This window comes from Telopea speciosissima, chromosome 4 (assembly GCF_018873765.1).
Source record: "Telopea speciosissima isolate NSW1024214 ecotype Mountain lineage chromosome 4, Tspe_v1, whole genome shotgun sequence".
Classification (NCBI taxonomy): domain Eukaryota; kingdom Viridiplantae; phylum Streptophyta; class Magnoliopsida; order Proteales; family Proteaceae; genus Telopea; species Telopea speciosissima.
In genome coordinates, this window is record NC_057919.1 from 6,033,643 (window position 1) to 6,060,090 (window position 26,448).

Sequence of the window (26,448 nt, forward strand, 5' to 3'; positions counted from 1 at the left end):
CTCCACAAAATATTTCTTTTATTTTTAGGGCTGGTTATGGGCAACTTCAAATTGTACAGTTCCCTTGTTTTTTAAAGTGTTTTCTTCGCATCACTATACCTAGTGAAGTATAAGTGTAACGCTTTACTATTTACCACATGACAATACATGGATTAATCAATGTGATAGAGGATCTGACAAACATCTCAGTACGACTTCAACTTACAATGAATAGAGGAAGTATCTAAAATTACAAAAGATGTCATTTTGTATTTTATATTTATCTGCATTTGATGACATTTTAGTAATTTTACTAAAACTAATAATCAGAGTTTGAACAGCTTTCCTTGTTTAATTTGGACTAAAATTTGGTTAATGAGATGTATGTGAGGTCCTCTATCACATAGACCAACCCATGTACTGCCAAGTGACAAATAGTAAAACGTAATACTTCACTAAGCATAGTGATGCATAGAAGGACCCTTTCTTCAATAGCCAACGCAACAAAGGTAAACAATCTTGGGCCACCTTTACTTCATTTTCCAATGAGTTCTCCTGGAAATGTACAATTAATATTGAGATAGAAAATTGTTTTGTCTGCTCTCAAATAGTTTACAAAGCATGTGTGAGCATGGAACCTTCTCGCATGCTACAAAACAAGAAAAACTGCAGAGATAATAAAATCCGGAAGGAAGAATACCTAACTCCCAGCTTGCCTCAGCCCCACTCTGAATACTACCACCAACCATCAAATCCGGTCCAGAGTACATTTTTTCCCCTTACACTGCACTCCATGCAAGAAAAACTGCAGAGATAATAAAATTCAAAACAGCATCGAGTAATGCTATAAGAAGAGCAAAGAACATGCATTATGTAAATATATAATCTGGCAAATATATATTCCGCATTAAATATGCAATCAGTTTCCATTCTTGTTCGCAGCATGCTTAGAATACATCCTGTACTGCCTTTAGTGGATGAGATGCATGTGGAAAAAGAATTTAAAAAAAGAATTTATTCATCCGATTTATAGAATGGAAGCATTATAAGTTTATAACAGGCTTAACTTCCTCCAGTGAGATTTGCATCCCCTTATGTCACAAGTTTTGACCTTAAATGGCATGCATTCAAGTTTGTATGGAAGGTTTTCACATTTACAGAATCTTGTGAAACATGCTACTTCTTTTTTACTGGCAAAAAATAAACAGCTGCCAAGCCATGTGTCATGAGTTGTCTTTCTAGACAACAAAAATTAACATTTCCAATATTCTTGTTTCGCATTGTGCATGACCATTGGCAAGTCAACCCACTCATACCAAGGGGCAATGACCTACAGTATTACATTCTTCTCAAGCAGATGGCTTCAAATTGGCAAATCAACCAGGCCGGCATAGATCTTTGATGAGTAAAAGTTGGCAAAAAAATTTCAACAACTCCAGGAGAGTTTGCAAGTGAAGCAGCTTTGAGACAGGTAAGGCTGAATTCATCACAGGATGCAGTATCCCTAGGACTAGGAGACTGTACACCAAATATGAGAAGGCTTGGTCCGTGGGAAACTTAGATGCTCCTCTATAAAACAAGATACTATAGAACCCACGAGAGAATTGAAAGAAAAAAAGTGAAGTGTTTGAATCTGAAATCTTGACCATGAAGTCTATGAATTTAAGGGCATGATCAATCATGATCAATTAAAATAAAACATTAAAAGCAAGAGGCCCTCGGTATGAGAATGTAAGAAAAATTGCAATCAAAAATAAATTTGAGGTGCTTATATGATCCAATATCTGATGACAACATCTACTTGGAATATTACAAATATTTTGGCCCATGTAAAGAACAACTTGGTTCCCAAAAGCTCCTACCATAATATCAGATAGATGCCCATTGCTTGAAAAGAAAGGTGAACTTCAACAAAGCTGTTCTAGGTAGGAACCAATACCCTAGGTACTTAGGTTGCTAAATGTGTCTCCAATCTCCATAGAGAATGGTCAAATCCACAATAGGAAGTTAATGAAAAAATAAAAGGTCACAGAAATTTCCAACAGAGACTCATAAATACTTTCAATAACCTATGACTGTACACACCTGAATAATGAATGAGTATATAAATAATGAACAAATAAAAGCAGGGAAAGTTTCTAAATCTCTCTCCCTCTCTCTCTCACACCACACACACACACACAACTATTATTACTCAACTCAACCCAACTAAATGGGGTCAGCTACATGAATCTTTTTTTTCCCAATCAGCTCTAGTCAAAGCCATACTTGTTACTAGTCCTTTCTCCATCTTCTTTCAGTTTTTATTCCCTTCACAATAGACAATACCCATTTACACTTAAAAAGAGGTATAGAAGAAACAGTCTCCCATTAAATCGGTGATGGAGGCAGCACAGACGTTACAGAACTTATAGCCAGAATGAGAAAATCCTCAATTCTGATATGTGACTTTTGCATCTCTTCAATTTAATAGCAATATTCAGAACCACATTCGATGTGCACATGTCTACTCAGTTTGATGGACACCTACTAGACCAAACCTATGATCTGAGGAAATGGACAGGAGGTGTGTTGACATAAGACAGAAAACATTGGATACAGAGATCCCCCGTAATCCAAATAAAACGAACAACTCATTTCTGCATGGACGCTAATAATTGACAAATTAGAATCTCTACAAACAAAACAACTAATTCCCCACTCCAAGGGGGGAAGAAGCACCAACTTATGGCTGTTTAACTCTTCAAGTATGATGGATCTTCTTGTGTGCTTCTCTCTTGGCATTACACATGCTGTATAACAATGTTTTCGAAAACAAAATGGTAGCCAAGCCATTCAATCCTAACAGTCAGTAGTCTGAAGTTCTGACAATCCGGTCCAGATGATTTTAACAGTTTTATCCACATCAAATGTCGGGTTTGTAATGAGAACCCAAATATATATAATATGGGAGAGGCCACACCGATGGCTATCCTGAAAAAGGTATCATCCACATGGGACCCATGTATTCAGAGTAGGCGAGAGAAAATAAAAAAAAATCATGTGAGAGGGAAATTTTTTTCCAATATAATATATGCCATTTATTTTGAGAGTTACTTGCAGCACAGTAGTAAAATTGTTTAGGTTTTACGGGTCCAATGTTTACGTGCCTTTGACATCATATTTTTAGTCTTAATGAAGAACATATAAAAATATACTCATATGACTGGTTGTGTTCAGTTTGATCATCTGGTCACCTTTTTTTTTTTTTCTTCTTCTTCTTCTAATACCTATTAAAACTGACATTTCCCCATTTCTCCAGGAAATGGCCGTTCAAAGGGTTGGGGTTGCCAGTCCAGGTGGACAACATTCTAAATAGTCTAACTCTCTATGCCAACATTGTCAAAAGCAACCTATGCAACCGACATATTTGTTAAGGTGCCTAAGTGGTATCAGGAGGCATCATATATACAAAAAAGGGGGGATGTAAAATATTAAGATTTCATATTTTAAGGCGTCATATAAAAAGCTTGCTTCCTTTACTAATAAATGAACAACAAGAATAATAAAAAACTCAGCTTTATCGCAACTAAATGGGGTCAGCTACATGGATCCTAGCCCTCCAGTCACTATTCGAGGTCATACTTGATACAAGGCTTAAGCTATGCATGTCCTTCCTCACTTCTCCTAGGTGGGGCATTTTAGGCCTGCCCCTAGCTCTTCTAGTTCCTTCAATCTGAATCAAATCATTGCTCCGTATTGGAGCATCCCATGGTCTTCATTGAACATGGCCATGCTATCTCAAAACAACTTTCTCAATACTTAACATGTATCAGGGCTACTCCCAAATCAGCTCTAATGGAGCATCCCATGGTCTTCATTGAACATGGCCATGCTATCTCAAACAACTTTCTCAATACTTAACATGCATCGGGGCTACTCCCAATCAGCTCTAACGTAGTCATATCTTACTTTATTCCTGCTAGTTTTCCCACACAGACATCTCAACATCCTCATCTCCGCTACATTTAGTTTATCTATATGATGCTTCTTAACTCTCCAACATTCCGCACCATAATCATAGCCGGTCATATGACAGGCCTATAAAATTTTCCTTTTAACCTTTAAAGGAATACTTCAATCACACAACACACCGGATGCACCTCTCCATTTTCACCCATCCTATTTTAATTCTCTTTGAAACATCACACCGGATATCACCTTCTTTATGTATGATCGAGCCCAGATACCTTTAATAATCACTTTGCAATATCCCCCCTCAGCAATTTTCACCAGTTCATTATCCGTCCTGTTATGACTAGAGTTACACACCATACACTCTATCTTCGTTCTACTTATCTTAAAACCTTTTGATTCCATGGTTGATCTCCATAACTCCAACTTGACGTTAATCCTTGCTTTTGTCTCATCCACCAAAACAATATCATCAACAAAAACATACACCAATGAACCTCATCTTTATTGTCCCTAGTTAACTCATCCATGATAAGTGTAGACAAATAAGGGCTTAAAGCTGATCCTTGGTGTAGCCCAATTGTAATTGGGAACTCACTACCTTGACCCCCCCCCCCCCACAGTTCTCACACTACTCACCACACCATCATACATATGTTTAATTATGTCCACATATTTACTTGAAACACTACTCTTCTCTAGTACATGCCATATTAATTCTCTAGGGACCCTGTCATAAGCTTTTTCTAGGTCAATAAAGACCATATGGAGATCCTTCTTGCAAACTCAATCTTTCCATGAGCCTCCTAGGTAGGTAAATAGCTTATATCGTAGATCTACCTGGCATAAAACCAAAATGGTTCTCCGTTATAGTAGTTTCTTGTCTCAAGTGAGTTTCAATATCCCTCTCCCTTACCTTCAAGAGGACCTTAGGTTATGATTAAACTCCTAAACTTTCAGCTCCATCGGATTCCTCTCAAAGGAGTTCGAACACTCGGCTTGAACTTTGTTCTTTCGCCTCTGGTTTAGGCAGGAGGTAGGAGACGATAGGCCTCCCCTTCCTGATAGATATTTCTTTGAGTTAATTTTAACATATTGCCCTCCCTTTGTGTCATTATTCAACTTGTTTTGATTTTGATTCTAGAATCACCCTACCAACTAAAAGTCCAGCCCCACCCACATACAATTCCTTCTCTCTTGTTACTTTGAGTTGCATCAAATTACAGAATTTTCACCCACTCACTAATTGAGTAGTGTAATATTCGTGGGGGCCCATAGCGAAACCAACTAGGGTTTTGTGACCAGTGTTCTGCATCGGGTAACCTGCAGAACCAGAGGGGAACCCTGGTTCGATCTCACAGCAGAGAATTAATTTTGGCAATAAAAACTGGGGAATTCGGTCATTTTATAGGGGTGATTTAGTTCCGAAAATATGACGCTGAATGAAAAACATTTGAGAGAGAGAGATCAAAACCAAATTCGTGGATAATTTGGGTATTGCTGGAACAGTGGCTGAAAGCGGGGTTAGCAACACAGAGGGAAAGGAATAAAGAAGAGAGGGAATAAGAAGGAAGGAGGAAGAAGGAATTCAAGAAGCAAGGGAGCTAAGAATACTCAAATGATGAAGAAATAGGCAGAACCAAAACAGGGAAAGTAGAGGTGGGGTAGGGAGAAACACATGGCCAACCTTGGCTCCACAAGCAACAACTCAATTCAATTCCATCTTCCATCAGTGGATTACAAACCAATATGTAAAGATAAAACTCCATACAGAATAAATGAAACCTACTCTATTTTGGAAACCAACTTAACAAGGAAACTAAACCCAAGAGGAAAAAACTAGTTTATCTCCTATGTGATCTACCCAACACAATAAAATAAAACAAAGATTACAAGTATTCCCCTGCTGAATAAACAAGTAAATCACTACCAGCCCTCTTTGGACCCAAAACCCACTTTAGGTCCGGTTGGCCTTCATTTGGGTCACCAAATCCGGTCATGTCCAGCCACAATACTATGATAGTGCTACTACATCAATCAGTCAAGGTTTTGGGTTTGCAAATCAATCAGTTAATCAGTCAGTCTTCATCTTGGCCCTCAGTTACACAACATATTAAGGCCCAAGTAGAACCAATCGAAACAGACAGATAAATGCAACCTGGGTTCCCAATACCCTGATTTGGTTCTAAAACTTTGTACTCAAACCAAACCTGCTCAATTCAGTTTCGTTCAGTTTTAGGTTTGGGTTTGTTTCCAATATTCGGTTCAGATAAATGTGATTCTTTTTCTCTTAGAGAATAATACTATAATATATTGGTATTATAAAATCATATCCACATGGGATATCTGAGACCAACTCACTATTTTGGTTCGGTTTCGGTTTGAACCGATCGTTTCTAAGCTAGAACCAAAACTGAACAACACCGAAATGGACCAAATATATTTGGCTCGATTCTGTTTGGCCTATTCGCTCTGGTTTCAGCTTTTTGCTCCGGTTCCAATTTGGCACCCTTAATTTTGAGACGTCATGCCCTTAGGAGTAATGTAACAGATTAGGAGGCAAACCGGGAATTAATCCTAAATGAAAAAGGGCAATTTTGGAATTATAAATCAAGTAAAAATTTGAATGGAAATAAAATATGAATAAAAGGGTTGTTATGCAATAATATCAAGTGAGGGCTTAATCGTAAATATAGAAATTTTCCCTTCTTCAAACTCGCAATAAGAGTGATAGACCAGCGGAAGAGAAGATCCTTCAAGTGAAGGATCTCTCTCGTATTCTAAGATTTCAGGTGATGGATCGATTTACTCAACCCTGCTGAAACCAACAATTGCTAACCTAACAACCAAACATTCCTATAAAAATTAAAATAAAAACAAACTGCTGAAATCAAGCCTGGTGAAAGCTTAAGGAGCAGGTCTGGTTCAGGATGTTAGGGGCCAAAATTCTAGGGTTTTGGTCTCCCCTAAGATGAGTTCAATATCTCAGAAATTGAAGCTAAAAGAAGGTGATATGAGAGGATTGAACTCCCTGTAAAATGAAACCCAGTTACGCTAGAACAAAACAGGAAAGAGGAAAGAATAGAAGAAAGAAGAAATAAAGCAACAGGAAGAGGAAAGGTAACAGGTTAATAAAGAGGGAGGAGAACTGAATAAATATGCGAAAGGGAAGAAGACCACACGGCGAACTCTTGGCTCCAAACTACGGTAGTTGCAACTCCAACTAAATTTAATTCATTCAATCTGTGTCTTTCATCTCAACAGATGGGCTACAAATATAGCTTTGCTTACCAAAAAAGTTTTAAGTAAACTAGGAAAGTTGAAACAACTCAAACTAGGAAAGCCAAATCTCTTATGCTACTACTTCCATAAAACAAAATAGAGCAAATTACACTTATAATGTCAAATAACTAAATAAACCCATACCAACCCTTATTAGATTGGACGGTTTTGGATTCCTTCGGTCCAGGTTCCCAGATTGGGTCACGCTGGCACAGCCATGCATGTGCAACTGCATTACCGGTTGATACCCCTAATTCTTTTCCTTGAGTGTAAATTATACATCATCTAGCATGACAGCATATTTTTCGGTCATTTGGAATTGGCCGAATATGCTATACAAATCTTATGAAGCAGTTCATGATTGACCCTTGACAGAGTTTTAAGAAATTCCCTGGAGAGTGGCACCTTTAGCTGGATCTTCGATGAAAAAATTGTGCTGTAGAGGCAGTGATGGAAGGATTCAGAGCTTACCCGTTCTTCTGGAGATCCATTATCAAAAAATGTAAAGGCACAAAGCTGGAAGTTCCCCCCTTTTTTTTTCTTTTTCAATTATATGCTAAATTTCAGATATTATATATGACAAGACGAGAATGCAATTAAAGATCTTTAAGCTGTGCTAAACAGGAGGCGACTAAGAATGTTGTGAAACACCAACAATGATTCTCTAGGAGCAATAAATTATTTGAGGTTTTTCATCAAAATGTTGAAATAATAGAATTTATCCACATAAAATTCCTTGTAATCGAGATATGCATTCATTCACTACATCAATTCGTTATTTTGGCAGTCTTCTTTTTAAAACATCTGGTAATTGCCAAAAAAACCCCAGAGATCATTCAGTATGGAAATAAAAACACTAAAAAATAATATAGAGTTTAGAGCTCACCGATCAGGCAAAGGACAACAGCAACCCAAAAAACAACTTGAATGGGCCGACTATATTGGATATGATATTGAGACCTTCGAAGTTGTCTTTGAACAGCTCCAAACCAGCCATATAACTGCTTATCATAAGAGTCGTCACAGCCATCAAGGCAGCTCTTACTTCTTTCATAACATACATCTATTCCCTGCAAAAGAAGGGAAATCAAGAGAAGATCCACCACAAAGAAAAATACTAAAGACAGAATAATAAGGAACTAGAACTGTAAATGCCCAACTGAAGAAAAAAACATTTTATTTTAAATCTCTCACCCGACTCAACTGTTGTGACCGCAATGGCACAGCATCGGTTGGTAGACGACGATCTCCAGCCTTCCATTTTCTGAAACCATTCTTCGACCAATTCAGCTTGGGAATGGGCTCCATGGCTCCGAGGAGCCCTGAAAAACTTAAAACCCTAGGAGGAGGAAGATCGGGCATGGCATCAAAAGATCTCCGATTGGAATTCTCGTCCGCAACTGCAATCTTCCAAGTACCAATGTCAGCACTGGCGCTTGCAGTCCTCCTATACCCATGCAACCTCTCCTCCTTAGTCTCTTGTGAACCCAACTCGGTCGAATGCGAAGAATTCTTCGAACAATCAGACACCGTCTCTCCATGCACTGCCTGCAAATTCCCTTCTTCTTCGTCCCTAGCAGCAACCGTAGCAGGGGGCGCGGTCCTATCTACCGCAGGTCCCAACAGAAACAACGCGAGCTCATCTCGTTCTCCTTCATCCAAACGAACCCAAGGAAGCGTCGACTTGCCTTCCGCGACTACCGATTCCTTCAACGAGTTCTCAACCGTAGAAATCTTATTCTTGATAGCAACAATGAATTGGCTGTGCCTGGTTCTCCCATCCTCGGCCGAGCTAGAGCTCCCAACATAGCTCGAGCTGACGGCCCGCTCAAACTCCTCCAACTGCAGCGACAAAACTTACCAAATCAGTAATGTTTCAGAAACCCTAATCTCAGAGAAGAAACTATGGAATGTGAAAGCCACCTGCCATTTGGCAGTGCCAAGGACTGTCTGTAGGTCCCTGCGAAGCTCATCGAAATCGCAGACGCTCGACGCGTCCTTGCTTTCGTGTATCCAAGTTCTATACACCGATTCCATCCTTCAATACATAGAGAAAATCATTTGAGAATGGGAGAAACGTTTGAATTAGAATATTAGAGAAAGACCCTTAAATGGAAAAGAGAAATAATCAAAACCCTAGATAAATTAACAAAATCCCAATTATGAAGTACCTGTCGGCAGATTCCTGAACTTCCTCAGCCACGGAGAAGAACGGATCCTTCTCCCACCGATCGAAATTCGAAGCCATCCGAGATCCTCGATTTTTCCAATCTTTTAAATCTATTAGCTTTCCACAAGGCTCGCAGAGAGAAAATTTTCAGGTTTTCATTCTCGTAGGTGATAAATACTCAAATCTCAGATGATACTTTCGATAGCGGACCAGCCAGGATTGTATCTCAGATCTTATTTAAATCACAGAGAGAGAGAGAGAGAGAGAGAGAGAGAGAGAGATTCTGCTATCACAATCAGGAAAGAATTTAAAAAAGGAGAAGAGAGAGACACTTATGGAGCACAAGCAGGTTCGAGAGGAGGAGCTGCTTAGATCTCGTATCATCAACGAAGGATCATTTCAAATCACAGCCAAACCAAAAATAATGCACAATTCAACGACGTTCTTATCAAAAAAAAAAAATGCACAATTCAACAACGCCACTTACCAGACACACCTCTCTGGCCTCTTCCCAAAACTAAATTCAAATTAAAAGCTGACGGTTCATGCCTGAGAGGCTTGGATCTCCACGCGTCATGTGGGTGCGGGTGAAGATTTTAGATACAATTAAGATAGGTTTATCTCAGGATAGTCGGAGATAGGTTTCTCTCAAGATTGTCGGAGCATGTGGGTTACATTTTCGTTTATGTGGCAGAAACAGCGGCAGTTAAACCAGTACTCCAAATTGCGGCCATGTGAGGATATAGACAACTCATTCTTGGAAGTGAATTTCCGACGGTCATCAATGTATTGAAAAGGATTTCTAATGATCTGCTCTTCCACGAACAAGCTGGGAATCTTTCTCTCCCATCGTATGTGCACCATGTTGATATGTGCATCCATCCTCATCGTTGGAACAACACCTTGGCTACGTTTCGATCTTTGGTGATTTTAGATATCGTGCAACTCGGGAGTAGGCTGCAACAGGGTCGGGTTTGGCTAGGCGTTTTAAAACCTTAGTCCAACCCTAAGTCCCCTTAGTTGGGTCTAAGCCCAACCCGACCCTAATTCGAGGCTTGTAAAATCCAACCCTGATCCACCCTTAGAGTCGGGTCAGACTGATCCTGATAAGGATCATGGAATGGGAGAAGGGAGAGATGCATGGATCGGATTGAGTTGGGCTGGGTCGAGGAGAAAATTATCAATTTTACATAAAATATATTATCACTTAGGATCGGACGGGGCCGGGTCAGGCTCAGCTCGAGGCCTCAACACTGACTCGACCCGACCTTGACTCGGGGTCAGAAATTTTCAACCTTGACCCGTCCTCAGGGCTAGGTATCTCAGCCTAAGCCCTGTTTGATCTAAGGGCGGGTTCAAGCCGACAGGGCCACCTTGCACCCCTAGTGGAGAGGAGTCGGCTACCAAGAGGATAGCCATTGTAGTTTTAGTCTTTCAGATTGCTTTTTATTATGTTCTAGTTTTGTTCACAGTCAAACTCGTAGGCAAGGGTATGACAGATTAGCCTCTTTTGGTACTAAGACACAGGGTTTTGTCATTTGGGATACCTCTCTCCCCACCCCCACGGATTATTATCCCTCCAATTCTTAAAGCTCGGCAGTGCGACATTGCTAGATAGAGATGCTGACACATGGCAGCTCGGACATCCAACAATCCGAGCTCAACATAGCACACCGTTGGATGTTCGAGCTGCCACGTGTCGACATCTCCACCTAGCACTGCCGCATTGCCAGGCTTTAGGGAATTGGAGAGGATAATTTTCCCACCCCTGCCCCCTCTTTATTTCCCAATTCTTGTTTCATGATTGATGTAAAGTGTCTTAGAGCTTGAAGTTTTGGTTTAGGAAAAAACAAAAAGGATTTTCTACACTGTCGGTGTGGGAAAGAATCTGACCACATCAATGGTTGTCTTAAAATAGGGGAAGCATTCTCTGTGGAGGAGTGTAGGGGCCACACACCTGCAGCAGCCAATGAGAGCACATGATGGCATCTCGGAGTGGGATTTTTACCTTTCGTGGGGGCAAGGTGGTCATTTCGCCCCCACTATGTCTAGGCTTGGCCCTTGTGTCTGCCACAGAGAACTTTTATCCCTTGAAATAATATATCATTCACATGGAACAAAAGACCTATATATGAAAGAAAATTTGCACCCTAGCGATGTGGGGAAGTTATGGTCAAAGGTTCACCATCTCTATTTTTGGGCCGTGCCCTTTGCATGTTAAATTTCATGGGTTATCTTAAAAGTATGGAGCGTTTTATAGTCTCTTTTTTTTTTTTTGTGGAAAGAGGGGGGTGTGAATGCTTTCAACCATTAAATTGTGGAATTTATGATCTAACGAGAAACAAGACCTCAGAACATTTGGTATCTATCAATATTACAATCACTCCATCAAATACTCAATGATATCAAAGGTTCGAGGTTGAAATTTTACAAACATGATCAATCTAGACCATTTCCCAGATATTTAATGGTCGGAGGTGCATATAACCCTTTCATATAGTCCTCTTGGTGCTAATGTGATTTTTAATACCATAACCCTTGACCAGTTAGAAGGTAGCATGTCTTTTTTGTTGTCTTCTAATGAATATATTCTTTCTTATGAGAGGTAGGAAAAAGATTAAGGGAAAAGTTTTTCTAACTCTACCCAATTATCTACCACAATATTAGGTGGAGGTGAAATTTTCTGCATGGTTGGACTCCAATGCTATTCTCCTCACAAGTCAAGTGTAAGCCAAAATGAAGTTGACTAAATGACTTTCATCCAAAAAAAAAAGTTGACCAAATCACAAATAAAGCATTAAAAATACCAATACTACCGAAATGGTGCATGCCTATATATAAAATCTTGATTACAACTGTAAGTCTGTAACCTTTTATATTATATCGTACCAAAAAAAAAAAAAAAACCTTTTATATTATATATATAGAAAGAGAGAGAGATGGCTTGAAGATATAAGAAAATATCCCAATATATAAGAGACTATAATCGAATTTGAATTTGAAATTTAATGTATGGGCAAATAATTCCTTAACTATCCATTGGCCAACTTTGACATATCAAAACCGTAAATACCTTCGATCTGGATCCTCTCCAATTACTTGGGTGTCCAACTCGATCACCAATACCTGGGGATGCATGGTTGGAGAGGATCTTTTACAACACCCCCACTTATGAAAAAAAGGGCTTAAATATTTGGGCATGTACAAGCTTGATTTACCCATGCTTTTAAGTTTTTTTTTTTTGATAAAGCCCATGCTTTTAAGTGAGATTTGTCTATTGCGCAGGTACAACTTGAACAGTTACAACAGACATAGAAATCATAGGGTTAAGTTTATTTTCACTCATGGTGAAGGAAAAATCCCCTTACTACGATCATCGGTACCGTCAGATTGGCATGGGGAGGAATAGTTTTGACTTTGTCAATAGGGGTGGAAGTATAATGATGGTCAAAAAATCCAATTATATGCTCACATCATCAGTAGAGAAGAAATTCTTCCTTCTCTATTCTACCGCAAAGGAAAGCTTAGTCTGAAATCATATATCTCAATATTGAGAGATGAGAGGCATCTCTCTCTCTCTCTCCCCCACATCTAAAGCTAGGGTTTAGCTCATTAGCTTGAAAATTGAGCTACTTAGTGGCCCATTTATGTAAGAATAGGTGCATGATACACGCAAAAGTCATACAAGAACTCTTATATTGTGGAACTAAAGCACTTTTAATTCATTGATGTATAGTATAGTAAGTCTAGACGATATTACATAGAGATACCATCCACCATTAATAAGCTTTCAAACTTCAAATCCAAGCCAGCATTGAGGACTGTAACTCCATCACTTTTTTTCAGAGAATGGATGTTCAATCAAAGAATCTGGGAATGACTTATCAACTCCTTCAATGCTCCTAAGCCAGTAAGGTTGAGTGAAAGAAGCAGCTCCAGAAGGAACATCATCCATCACCATCTCATGTCCTTTAGGGACATATATGCCATTACGTGGATGAGGGACCCAGCACATCTGATTAATCCCCTTTGCATCACGGGTCCACTCTTGGGGTTTTCCTGTTTCATTATTAGTCTGGGCTAGCTTGTGGATGGAACACTCTCCTCGCTTAGAAGCCCTGCAAGGCAACACTGATCAACCTGCTTAACAAGATCTGAAGTGCAGTAACTAGTGAATAAAAACCTTTGCTGAGCCATCAAAAGCAAGTCTGGATCATCTATCCGTACGTGAACACTTCACGGATGGTTTAGTGATGACAGATGTCCTAACATGTGCCATCATGAAACTATACATGAAACGCTCACGTATTGTATTTTGAAGGTTGAATACAAACCCGGGATCCATAAGTCAGGCCCATGGATCAGCCCATGACTGTACGTACAGACTTCATATACTGTTAAGTGATGATATGTGTCATCATGAAGACAAAAGGAACAAGTGAATTGCATGCAATCATATGTACTATTTTTGCCGTTTATAAAGAGAGGAGGGGTATTTATGAAAATAAAAGGAACAAGTGGTTACCTATTAGATGTACATTCACTTGCACGTACGTGCAGATGATCCATTCTCGGTGTAGACAAGGGTATTGAAAGAGCGAAAGATAAAATGTGATAAAATGAGAAATTGAGAAATTTACATATACATTTAAGCCAGATGTGGACATGGTGCCATCACCATCAAAATCAACCTCTTCCCTTATCTTTACGTAAGTATTATGTGATTCTAGGAACAAGACTTCGAGTGGAGAACGATGATGACTCCCTCAATTCTCTTCATCATGGTGAGGAGTAACTTTCTCTAAAGGCAAAAGCTTTCCTTCACTGTAGGTGAGGGAATCCCATCACTAGGATGTCATAATGATTTGCTTTCGTATATAAATGTTCGAATTATTCTTCCTAATGTTTCAAGAGTCCCATCTGAACGCCAAAAACCATAACTGAAGAAATTCTCTCTTCATCATGGGTGACGGAAAACTCTCTCCTCCAAAAGAGTAACTACCAAAATAGGAAAATTATTAAAATTCAGCTAAAGGGTATCACTCAATCTCAACTCAATCCTATCTACCAAAAAACAAAAAAAATCTCAACTCAATCCTATACGTCTTTTATGCCCTTAATCCCCATCCAACTGATGAAATAATCGATAGCACCTCTACATGTTCTTACTAGATAACTATCCACTGGAAAAGGGTATGTGATCGAGACCTACGCCATATCATGCTCAGGAAGATCAACCCATCCCCATCTGAGTATGTGTTGATGAATTAGAAAATTTTTGATATTGCAATCCAATTGAACCATATACATTTGAAGCATTTGAACAACTTAATATTGGGAAAAAAGAAAAAAGAAAAAAGAAAAACTTATTACCAGAGCAACATCTTGGTTCTTGCCAGCACAGGTATGTCCATCAACGGATCAACCTGAACAAGAAAAAATGAAAGGAAGGTTGTCCCTGAACAAGAAAAATGGAGTCAGTTTTTTCAAGCCTAAAGATGGTCTTGTTATGCCTTCTGGCCATGGCCCTTCTACGTCATTATATATTGTACTTGGAAAGAATGGTTCAATCAAAGAGAATATTTTTTACTTTGGTTCGTTGAATATTGAGATGTCCTTGAAGAGTACATAATTGCAAAAATATAGTTCAACAAAGATGAAGTACAAGATTACAGTCCAGAGCTTTTCCCTCTTCAGCTTATCCCTTTTTTCCTTTTCAGGAACATGACTGCACTTTGTGGCGCTCAACATCACTTTAAATTCCAATGGCTGATGCCCACCATGAGAAGGATAAAAATTGAAACCTTTATTATTGGATGCCATGTTTTTCTAGAATTGGTATATTTTCACACGCAATGGACACGGTTTGTAGAAGCCAAATAATCTCTTCAGCCATCCCATCTAATCCTCTGATTGAATTGGAGAAGGGTGTTTCGGACTATGACCAATACCAGTGAAAATTAATGATGAATCAAGAGTCTAATCATAACGTCACCTCACCATTGGTGAAGAGATTCTAACTCTCTTCACATTTGGTAAAGAAAAACTTAATTAATTCCTTCAAATTCTAGCTCTCTTCACACTTGATCAGTCAATATATTATGGCTACTATTTATTTGCCTGCTACCATCAAACCAAATGTGCTGAGATAGATTTGATTGATCTCCCTCATCCCTTCCTTCTTAATATCTTGGGAATGAGTGTACCTACCCAAGGCAACTCTAGCCCTAGGTTCTTAACTGCTGAAACCATTCTTACTGAGAGAACTGTTGGGATATCCACGCATAAGGCAAAAGAAGAATAATCCCAAATCACATATGAAAGAAGATGTGGGCGGGTTAATAGGTACTTGGGCAGCCTCTCCTTAAAGGCTAGCTTTTGAGGATGAGACCCAAATCCCTAATAAGTGGTATAAGAGTCGGGACGTGAAAAATTCCCGTTTAACCGAGAATTCTCAGTGTTTGATCTCAGGCTCCACGTCAACTCCCGCGTAGAGGGAGAGATCGGGATCTCAGACTCCACATGTTTGCCATCCGCATGGAAGGGGAAATTGTTGTTATATCAACACATAAGACAAAAAAAGAATAATCTCACATCGGATATGAAAAGAAATGTGGGTGGGTTAATAGGTTTTGGACACCCTCTCCTTAAAGGCTAGCTTTTGAGAATGAGACCCAAGTCCCTAACAAGAACCTAAGCTAATATCACCATTGAACCTTCTACTACCGCCAGGTAGTATTTGCAAAACTCTATTTGTTTTCCCTGGCATCAATCTTGGCTGTTTGTCGCGTGTAATCAGTAGTTCTTCGCATCAAGACCTTTACCCAAAGTTTCAACTTGATCGGAATCCAAACAGGTGAGTTTCTCATCGGAAGTGTGAACTGGTTTACCCCTGGTTCCTTGGTCAAGATGAAGAACTAGAAGAAGAGACACATTATTGTTATTCACAAATAAGGCTTCAATTTCAATCTCTTCTGTTTTATCCCCATCCTTTTCTTAAATTCCAGAAACATCCTCCACTTAAATATATATTTCCAGCCGAGTCCCTAAATCTGTTTTTTCTTCACTTGTGGGTTCTAAACTTCTGAGTATTTACAAAGTTGCCACTACTTTATAATTGGATTTATTGATTTGGTGAGCCCATAGCAACCCAGAAGGATTTAGAAACCTGGGATTGTATTAGTTGGTACTTGGTATAGACTATTACAATTTACAGTTTTTCTTATAGGTTCATCGAGTAGGAAATGCAAGTACAATTTATAACAGGATAATCTGAGCATCTAAAATATGGGAAAAAGACAGTCTCTCTCCTCATTAAATACGTGCGCCCTTAATCTCTTCATTAAATATACTGTTTCACTCTCTGCTATTGGCTGAAAAGGAAGAATTGTAGCAATATGATCAAGGATAAAGCAACAGGTTTACAATAGGATGCCCATCTCAAGCAAACTTTGAAAATTCTCATCATTTAAAGGATTGCAATGCACTTTTACTCTTCAGCAGATCATACATTATGCCAGGAGGAGACTACAAAACTAGATGAATGTAGGCTCAAAAGTCCATTTAAACTCTAGGTGGAAAAAAGAAGGGAATTATGATCTTAATTCAAACATTATTCAGAATCCTGTGAAGACTGACAAACAGGGAGATAGTATGTATCTAGCTGCCAATATTTGTGTTTCACACCCTCCCAGACTTCCTCGCCCAAGCAATCCTTAACAGGCAAAGGAATGAACTGGGTGGAGTAACCCAAATTTCCTAGTTCTAGAGAAACCAACTGACAGTAAACAACATGGAAGAAAGCATTACCGCCACAAAGGCCATTGAAGAATGAATAGATTCCTCCAGGCTTTAACAATGTAGGAAGATGCTGGTGAAATTGCCTCATGTCTTCATAATACTCACCATAAGTGTCAAAGAATATACCTGCGGGAATAGAAAGAACTGAGAGAGTTACATCTGAAAAGTAACACAGGTAGAAGTGATAAATGACCAATCCACACATGATATGCAAATCCCACAAATTAATTTTTTTCCTCCCTTACTTTCAATTTCATTTAACCCGTTACACAGAAGGAAAAGCCTTTGAGCATTATTCCAGATGAATGCAGATTTAGTGATCAAACTCATCTAAGTTAAAGGGTTCAAGTCAGTTCAAATTAGAAATCTTCCAAAAATGGAATTTAGGCTCAATAAATCTTGATTTGCTCTCCAAGTCCTAAATGTCTCCTATGTGAAGTGCATTTGATTGTGGATATCCAGATTAACCATTACAGCTGTCAAGATGAATTTCTTAGAGGGCTTCTATGGTTTCCTATTTTCCAGATGCCAAATTGCTGTTTTCATAGATGTCTTCTTTCTTACACTACATCGAATCAGAAAATATAAATAAAACTCATAATAAGAACTACCACCTCAATCTGACAGAAGCAAATTAAAATAGAAAATGTAATGACACAAAATACTCATAATTGATCAGTAGATAGCTCTAAAGATAATTATAGCATAGACAAAAATACCAAATTTCCAGAAGGCACTTCAGTCTGCTGTTACCAACTTACCATCATAAGATTCAAGTTGAGAGAGAATATCTTGCCAACGACCAAATATTATCTTTACATTATCCTTCTCACCCCATCCAGTACGAAGCATTCGATCATAGACCTCAGAGTGAGCTTCAACAATTGTATGTGTAATCGGTGCATACTGCTGAATAGCTGTGTCTATAAGGCCCATTCCAAATCCAATGTTCAAAATATGCCCACCTCCAGAGCAAATAGCCTTTGCATGAGCCTCCATCAATGGCTTCTCCCAAGCCATCATGATTGCTTTGCTATTGGAGTCCATCAACTTATCCTCACTAAAAGTAACCCTATCTTCCAGGTAGTCACTGTCAGAATCACCATCTTCTTTTGCAGCCCTTGCAATTGTACCCAAGACCAACTCAGCTTGAATGCCTGCTCAAGTATAGAAACTCGTTATCAAAACCCAGGGTATACTCACTAGGGTTAAAATACATATCACATGCAACATGCATAAATTTGTGCTCATGTGCATAATTGAACATACCTTTTGAGTTCCCATACCTTCGTTCACATAGATGCATGCCACAGACAGAGAAACATAATTTAAAGGGAAAACAAAAAAAAATGGTTATGGATAAGTTAAAGGATGGTATTGTTAGGCCACAGTCCAATATTGTACGTTTACATATGGAATCAAGCTTTAGACCTCCTTTGGAAATATCAGACCTCACTTCTTGTTTTCCCCGCTCTTTTTTCCTATTCTTTATTTAGTAAATGTATGAGATTCCCTAAACCAAAGCACAAGTAGTTTCAACATGCCCATGTCCTCAGAGGATGAACCTCCAAACCATAGCCATATTTTCTGAAAAAAGGATAGGAAAAAGGGATAAACTGTAGCCCATATCAATCAGACATAATAGGGGAAACTCCTAACCAAAAGATCTGATCCCAATTGGTCCACCAATTTTGGAGCTAATTAAATCATTATCACAACTAAGCGACATGATCAACAACCCTACAGCTATACTCTCAGATTTCAAATACACATTTTAGTACCCAACAAACCCACCATATGGAGTAATAGTAGGATTTGGAGTAGAATTTGATGATGCTACTTCTTTATATCTCCCCCATGGCCCCATATGCTTGCTGGGGACTGCATATGTTACAGAAAATTGCATAGAAGGAATGAACCAAAGTTAGATCCCAAGCAATAAAATTGGTACATAATGGTTCAAAATTATTTTAGCCATGCCAAGCCTATGCAAGGCTCATGGGAGGTTTCGGCTGGAAAACTCATGGTATTTACATAAAGAGTTAAACTGGGATACCAACGAAGCATTTTACCATCTGAAATCAGTGAATACAAGGACCAAGATATACAGACATCAGGCTGTGGTAGAGCCTCAAGATCAACAGTTTTACAGCAACAGATGGTTAAGGTTTAGAAGAGCTAGAGTGCATGGTAGGTTTATACTGAGAAAGGGATGAAAGTTTATTCTAGACAATATGGTCTTCTATGCTTGTTATTTGGAAGGAGGATGGGTTTAAGGTAGCAGTCTGAAGGTCTTCAGGAAAGAGATTAAGGGGTTTCAAGATATAATGGAACAGAATTATGGTTTCAAGAAGGGAAGGATTTTAGGGTAGATCTAGCTGACAAGATGGAATGGCAATTTTAGGGTCTTTTCGTGGGAGAATATTTTGTCTAGGGTGCTGACCAGTATGAATTACCATTCTACTACCCTCAAGTCATAATCCATTAGAGAATATTTTGTCTAGGATGCTGACCAGTAGGAATTAGCATTCCACTATAGTCAAATATTCCTGTATTGCAGCCTATTGGTGTGTTTACATGACAGTGTATCTTTTGACTAATTTATCAGTTATCCTAACTATCGTATGGTATGTGCATTATTATGAGTCTGCTAAACTAGACTTTCCAAAAGTCTTTTAGATTTAATAGTACAAATAGAGCATTTTTTCTCCCTTCATTAAGTTTCCCACTTAAACAAACGATCCATCTTTTACCCTTTGACCTCTTTGTTGTAATTTGGGACCTAAACCACTACTTAATCACAACAAATATCTTCAGCACCCTCCAACATACCAACAAGCATCAGCGTTCTCACCACATATGGAAGTAATGATCCTAGAGCAAATAGTTTAGCAGCAACACAACACTAACTTAAATTACTGATCTCGACTTGTATTCAACTCCTGAAGCATACAAGCCATTATCAAGATTACTTCTTCCTGAAACAAACAAAAAATTTTACCTTTAAACTCCAGTTATACAATTAAAAGTTAAGACAGTTCTCAATATGCTGCAACTGATCTACATAGTGTGTCGAAATAAATGTGGGAGCACTTGGATCGTTAAAAGAACTTGGGCATGACTGTAGGATACATATTGCGGACGTAAGCTTAGTTAACATTGGTCCATTTGAGGATTTTAATAGAAGGACTCAGTTCTACATTTGTACTATTAGGTATCATCCATTTTAATCGGTAAACTCGGGTCCAGATGATATGCAAGGCTAACTGAAGGGATTCATTTCTATGTGGTTTCGAAACGCCTTAAATTCCTCAAACTGAAGCAGTCCGCGTAGCGGAGAAGCCTTGCTGTGTTACGCTTTCATGATTTAATAACAGAGCAATATAACAAAGCGAAATTTGAAAGTTAAAACTGTCTCAAATTCTAGACCACTTCAAACCAAAGTTCTGAAGCCTATATAACATTATTTAAAAGGGGGAAATTTTTTAGAGAGCGATACCCTAACGAGGGTGCTCCCTGTTGTGTTGTAACTTTAATAGCTAAGATAGGATGTTGTGAGTTCGATATCTAATAAAAAAATGTAGAGCGAGGAACAAAAACCTGCGTTGAGAAGAGCGTCGAATGCTTCCTGATGGCCAGAATCCATGGCGAAGTCACCGGCCGTGAGGTTTGAGGGAGAAAGGGCGTTCCAGGGGGCGCCAGCTGGGAGCAGGGCCTTCACTATGTCCGCGTGGCCGTGCTTCGCCGCGTGCATTAGTGGAGTGAGGCCTTCTCCGTCGAAGTACGATACATCGGCGCCAGCATCTATCAGAGAGTCAACTTTGGCCAAGTCACCCGACCTCGCCGCCTCGCACAGCTCATCCCCTGCCTCCATTAACGTTACTAGGTACACCCTCGCCCAGTCGCCCTGCTCTAGGGAAACTTAACTTTTCCACAAGGACCAGGGTTTTAAGAACTGAGAATGGGATCAGTGAATCGGCTGTGACCGATCCCCATTTTCATCAATCCGACATGGTAGATTCACACTCAAAAACCCCAGAAATTCCTTGTTTTCCATTCTGAGGGGAGGTTCTTAACAACCAATTCGGGCCGATACCGATCCGATTTGAATCGGAACAACCAATAACTAATTCCATCCTCAATTCCGTCATACACTATTTAATAGTTGTTTCCATGGTTATTAATATCGGATGCGATACCTATTGGGATTGGTGTGTGGTTTGTGTGATTACACTTTCATAAAAAATATATATATCAAATGCGACACATATATGTATCTTTTGTGAATGATTTTGTCCTTGATTAAAAAAAATTGTTTTTTAGAACAAATTTTCTCTTAATAAAAATTGTTCTATAGATATAGATAATCGATATCAGCTTTGAAATTAGACAATGTTTCTGGGAAAATTTTTTACTATAATTATTATAAAAAAAAAGAGGAAAAATTAAAAGTAAATCATGCAATTTCTATAAAATTGTTTTATATTTATTTTAGGGAGAGGGTTTTTTAACAAACAATACAGAAGACTGACAACATAAGGTGTGATAAAATGGTTTCATACTTAAAAAGCAGTAAAATCGTTTCATATGAAGAAGAGAGATATAAGGATGTTAGTCAAATAGTGTCCCTCTCTTTTTTAATTTTGATTTTAGGCCTCAAGGGAGGGAACAGTTTCAACTTAACTTGATTGACCAATCAATCCAGTCCATTGTTACAACTTGTTCATGTTAAGCTAGGGGAACGATAGATAACAAGGGTTACGAGAATGGATATCCATCTTTTATGCACATTTAGTAAGCATGGAAATGCCGACCATTAAAAGGTTTTCCATAGTATAATCAACTTGATTTCATTGGACTAGTCATCATGATCATGTTGTCCATATATACAAATTGATGGTTATATGCCTATATATTTGCAGGAGAAAAGTTCTCTGCATGGGATGCGGGGACCACGCCCAAATATATTGGGGGACGGGAATGACCACCCAACCCCATGAATGAAGGAATTGCCACCCCCCAATGTGCCAACATGTGCTCTCGTTGGCTTGAACATGCCACCAACTTTTGAGAAATTAGTGGCATGCCCATTTGTACCACAAGACTGGGTATAAGAGGATAAGGAATCATTTTCAAAAACAAAAAAAGAGAGAATAACAAGTTTTTTTTCTTAAATTCATAATGATCTTTCATCCTATATGCAATTCTCTCTTATTTTTTCTTGTTCTATATGTAGCACATACAATCTTATTTTTTTATGTACCACATATAATGATGATAGGTTATTGTCACATGCATGGTTACATCATATGGTGATTATTCCTAAACAAAAGATAAGCATAGAAAAATGTCTCTCTAGATCTATTATTTCCACTTGCACCCTCCAAAACATGAGTATACAGACGCATATTTTACCCAAAAAAGATAAAGAAAGAAAAAATATGGAGAGGCATCTGCAAAGAATTTATTTTCTTACAAGAGCCAAAGGTTGAAATGTAAGAATTTCCTACTTGGCTGTTGGCTATGCAATCTAGTTTCCATTGCAGCAAACACAAGACTTTCGATTGCATAATTTGATCTTTACATTTACACCGAGTGAGAAACCATTCCATTTTTTTCTTGGTTTTTCGTGTTTCCATTCTTCTGAGAAGAAGAGAAAAAAAAAAAACAAACAGCTATCCTTGCTCGCCGATGAGCATATTAAGCGAAAAACAAGTTAATGAAGTACGTATTTCAACACTCTCCTCCCTAAACTCGACAACGATCACGTCCATGTAAATGCGATCGGACTACCCACAATGTGCTTTCCGTCCGACCATTCCAGACGAGCGAAGCTGGTTGTCCCCGAAGGCATCGAAAGCCCAGTGAACGTCACCGTGTATGTCTTCTTCTCGTTTGGTGCACTAAAAGTCAAAGATTCAGGCTGAACAGTTATCTTCACCGACTCCGTCTCTGAAGACACAGACACCTTATACGTTGCAGAGCTACCCACATTCGTCAGCGTTCGTGTATGCTTGACGATGCTCGTCGCACTGGCACTGGCACTGGCACCACCTTCAATTGCTGTCCCGAAGGGTACAGCGAAAGAAGGGTAATTAAGATCACTGACGCTGTACTTCTTGTTCGTATCGCACGTGAAGTTCCTTCTCGCCACGAGGGTGATCTGCACTTGGCTATAGTTTAAAGCGCATAGAAAGCCTACGTAATCTTCGACGGCAAGGTCGTAGACGAGGCCGGGATCAAGGGCTGAAACAGGATCCACGTGTCCAGATCCGTAATCGAACGGCGTCGATGCTTTACCGGTTGCGATGTCTTGTAACGTTTCGCCAGTCTTGTAGGTGGCATAAGCTGTAGTCATGAGAGCCGATCGGACGGCTCCAGGGCTCCAATCAGGGTGCGCCGCTTTGAGCCTTGCAGCGAGGCCGCTCACGTGTGGGCACGACATCGACGTACCGGATACGATGTTAAATCCTACGCGTCTCGTGTCGACAGAGAGCCCTGTGGGTCCCGCGGCACCGGTCCAACCTGCTAGAATGTTGACACCTGGTGCGATTATGTCCGGCTTGAGTATATCCGGCGTGATCGAGTTCGGCCCACGCGAACTGAACGCTGCCACCACCGGTGAGGGTTGAATCCCCACCTTCGTGCCTCCGAAAGTGATCGTGGCCGTCGGATTGGCATCTGATGAGAGGTAGCTCTTTATGATATTACCGGTCTTCTCAGTTACACCCGTGGCAGGCAAAAGATGGGCGTCGGCCACCAACTCTTCTCCGTTGGCCTCAGTGTTCGCCAGAATCATCCCTACGCCACCAGCTTCTTTGACAACGGTTCCTTTCTGAACCCTGGCATTGACCCCCCGATCGCACAACACAATCTTTCCGGCGACTTTTGACGGTATCAATGTACCTGTTATGCATAGATTCCCGTTCGTAGAGTTGGTAGCATTGCCGGCGTAGATAAACGGTAGTAAAGAATCAGTCAACGGTTTCCCACTGTAGAGAGATACACCGGAAAAGTTCTTTCCGTTGCCCAGACTAACGTACGCAGGAAAGTCACGGTCCAAGGTCCCTGCACCAACGGTGGTAATCCATGGCGCTACGTTGGACAAGCTGAACGTAGAGGGACCAGCATTTCCAGCGGAGCAAGACACGAGAATGCCTCGCTCCATTGCCGTAAAAGCTCCGATGGCAAGACTGTCTCTATAATAATCGGACATCCCACCGCCCAGTGACATGGAGATGACGTTAACGCCGTCTTCAATGGCTTTATCCATGCCGGCCAGAATGTCAGCACTGAAGCAACCACCAAGCCAGCAAACCTTGTAGGTAGCAACTCTAGCACGTGCCGCCATGCCACGTGCCGCACCAGAGGCGTAACCGAAGAGGCTAGCGCCTTCCACGACAGATCCGGCCGCCGTAGTCGATGTGTGGGTGCCGTGTCCGTCATCATCCCTCGGCGATTTCGATTCTTTAGTTTCATCTATGGGACCCAGCGTAGCTTCGTAACCTTTGGAAAAAAATCTCGCGCCGATCAATTTCCGGTTACAGCTTGAAGCGTTAAAATTCTTACCTAACTCACATTGGCCTTTCCAACTACTGGGCACGGGTCCAAGTCCCTTGTCATCGAAGCTCTGGCTTTCGGGCCACGCACCAGTGTCAAGAACTCCAACTACCATTTCGCTAGTCGAGTCAGATTGGGGCATGAACCCATCGTTCTTGTCAAGCCCCAGAAACAGAGGAGTACGAGTAGTGTGAAGCTCGTATCTCATTTGAGGCATGATGGCAAGAATCCCAGGTAAGCCCTCGAGTGATTTGGCCTCTTGGTCGGTGAGTCGAGTGGAGAAGCCGTGGATGGCGTTGTTGTATGTATAGAGCATTTCAGCTGAGTCAGACACCGATTTCAGAGACGAAGCGTACCAGTGTGCGTGCTCGTCAAAGGTCGCCGGCATTTCGGACTTGGCCATGTGCACGATGTAGGTTTTCTTCTCCAGTTTCTGCTGCTGTTTGATCTTCTTATCTACTACAGACATAGAAATGTTGCAGAGACCTAGAAGAAGAAAAAGCATCAAGAGTGGAAGTCCCAGTATCTTCGATCTCTCCATCTCAAAACTTCTTGAGATTGAGAGACCAGAGAACTGAGGGAACTTAATACATAAATAAATGAAGCTACCAAGGGAGGTTATGTGAATAGGTGTGAAAACATGTAGAGCATAAGAGATATATATATAAGATAAGAGGGGGAGTCAGGGAGACGGTGAAGGTTGTCAGGGTTCCTTGAATGATTACGTTCAGACAAAAAAAGGGTCAGCTAGAAGGAGAGAGATTAGCTTGCGTCACATGTGTTTCGGCTTTTATCCGTCGGGGTCTATAGTCATCGAGATTCTTCCCTCTGGCTCTGTGCTGAGGTGTTGAAGCTTTTGCAGAATTTATGTATCGTAAGTCAAGAAAGAAGCCAGAAAGAAGGCAATAGTGGAATTGTACTGTGTACTACAGTACAATGGCTTGTGGCGCAGATGGCAGTGATATTTACTCTTTAGTCCAATCCTCTTCTCCTTGGGAGTTGAAGCATCACCATCAGCCAACCATTAGCCAGCCATAACGCCCAACATCTTTTTTGGTGCTGGGCTGAGGTCTTTTTCCCTTAATGCCTTAATTGGTCCTCTTTAAACTGTATAATTCAACTTCAAGGCTCAAGAATAGTTCACAAATCTATGTATGCGGTTCTACCTCACACGAGTGGGTGACCATGGATGAGGTGAAAGTGGATCAGGCAATAAGGGAGATCATGGGATAAGCCTCCTGCATGAGGTATTCCTAAGGCATAGAAGAAATATAAAGTGTAATTTGGTTAACGACATCTAAAATACTGAAGTAGAGGGTTTCATACGACGTCAAAGTGCTATTTTGACTAATGTCTAAAATATAGAAGACTCGATGCTAAAACTTGGTTTTGCACCAATAGGGAGAGGGTGATGAAACGTCCAATAGGAGGGGAATTTTATTAAAGCGCAAGAGTGTGGGTTCCATGGGTGGAATGTGAGAAAGCTTGCATAAGAATCTACACATTAGTATTGTACATTTCCTTTTGCTGATATAGAATTTATCAAAATATCATGTACTGATCAATTCTGATTCATTTTTCTTCACTTAATTAGTATTTGGACTAGGTGTATGGATCCATGGGTTTAAATGTCTATAGGGAAATAAAATTCTTACACTCATAGTTTGGAGATGTTTTCCTATGTCCTTTCACATATTGACTAT

At 39.9% G+C, this 26,448-nt stretch overlaps 4 protein-coding genes across 4 annotated transcripts; all 4 read right to left on the reverse strand.

The window, feature by feature from the left end:
• Positions 1-756: 756 nt before the first annotated feature.
• On the reverse strand, positions 757-9,577 carry LOC122660265. Its single transcript, XM_043855499.1, has 5 exons — positions 9,387-9,577; positions 9,139-9,253; positions 8,410-9,057; positions 8,102-8,285; positions 757-784 (listed from the first exon to the last, which is right to left on the reverse strand). Exons 1-5 carry the CDS (start codon positions 9,461-9,463, stop codon positions 759-761), a joined length of 1,050 nt encoding a protein of 349 aa, XP_043711434.1. The 5' UTR covers positions 9,464-9,577; the 3' UTR covers positions 757-758.
• A 3,415-nt stretch (positions 9,578-12,992) lies between these two features.
• On the reverse strand, positions 12,993-14,874 carry LOC122657334. The gene is made up of 2 exons (XM_043852006.1): positions 14,759-14,874; positions 12,993-13,503 (listed from the first exon to the last, which is right to left on the reverse strand). Exons 1-2 carry the CDS (start codon positions 14,797-14,799, stop codon positions 13,218-13,220), a joined length of 327 nt encoding a protein of 108 aa, XP_043707941.1. The 5' UTR covers positions 14,800-14,874; the 3' UTR covers positions 12,993-13,217.
• Positions 14,875-16,931: 2,057 nt separating this feature from the next.
• LOC122657333 (protein arginine N-methyltransferase 2) lies at positions 16,932-21,114 on the reverse strand. The gene is made up of 3 exons (XM_043852005.1): positions 20,786-21,114; positions 17,947-18,342; positions 16,932-17,311 (listed from the first exon to the last, which is right to left on the reverse strand). The coding sequence occupies exons 1-3, from the start codon at positions 21,057-21,059 to the stop codon at positions 16,998-17,000; spliced, it is 984 nt and encodes a 327-aa protein (XP_043707940.1). The 5' UTR covers positions 21,060-21,114; the 3' UTR covers positions 16,932-16,997.
• Positions 21,115-22,901: 1,787 nt separating this feature from the next.
• On the reverse strand, positions 22,902-25,286 carry LOC122658217 (subtilisin-like protease SBT1.7). Its single transcript, XM_043853131.1, has one exon. The coding sequence runs from the start codon at positions 25,284-25,286 to the stop codon at positions 22,950-22,952; it is 2,337 nt and encodes a 778-aa protein (XP_043709066.1). The 3' UTR covers positions 22,902-22,949.
• Positions 25,287-26,448: the final 1,162 nt, after the last annotated feature.

What these genes read in the sequence shown, in the direction of transcription:
- LOC122660265 (XM_043855499.1), bottom strand. Translation starts at nt 9,463, where the DNA reads ATGGCTTCGAATTTCGATCGGTGGGAGAAGGATCCGTTCTTCTCCGTG. An exon ending in TTGGCACTGCCAAATGGCAG is followed by an intron (nt 9,058 to 9,138) that starts GTGGCTTTCACA and finishes TTGTCGCTGCAG; the next exon opens with TTGGAGGAGTTTGAGCGGGC. An exon ending in GGTCACAACAGTTGAGTCGG is followed by an intron (nt 8,286 to 8,409) that starts GTGAGAGATTTA and finishes CTTCTTTTGCAG; the next exon opens with GGAATAGATGTATGTTATGA.
- LOC122657334 (XM_043852006.1), bottom strand. Translation starts at nt 14,799, where the DNA reads ATGGACATACCTGTGCTGGCAAGAACCAAGATGTTGCTCTG. An exon ending in AGAACCAAGATGTTGCTCTG is followed by an intron (nt 13,504 to 14,758) that starts GTAATAAGTTTT and finishes GTTGCCTTGCAG; the next exon opens with GGCTTCTAAGCGAGGAGAGT.
- LOC122657333 (XM_043852005.1), bottom strand. Translation starts at nt 21,059, where the DNA reads ATGGAGGCAGGGGATGAGCTGTGCGAGGCGGCGAGGTCGGGTGACTTG. An exon ending in CGACGCTCTTCTCAACGCAG is followed by an intron (nt 18,343 to 20,785) that starts GTTTTTGTTCCT and finishes ATACTTGAGCAG; the next exon opens with GCATTCAAGCTGAGTTGGTC. An exon ending in TCAACTTGAATCTTATGATG is followed by an intron (nt 17,312 to 17,946) that starts GTAAGTTGGTAA and finishes CTATTCCCGCAG; the next exon opens with GTATATTCTTTGACACTTAT.
- LOC122658217 (XM_043853131.1), bottom strand. Translation starts at nt 25,286, where the DNA reads ATGGAGAGATCGAAGATACTGGGACTTCCACTCTTGATGCTTTTTCTT.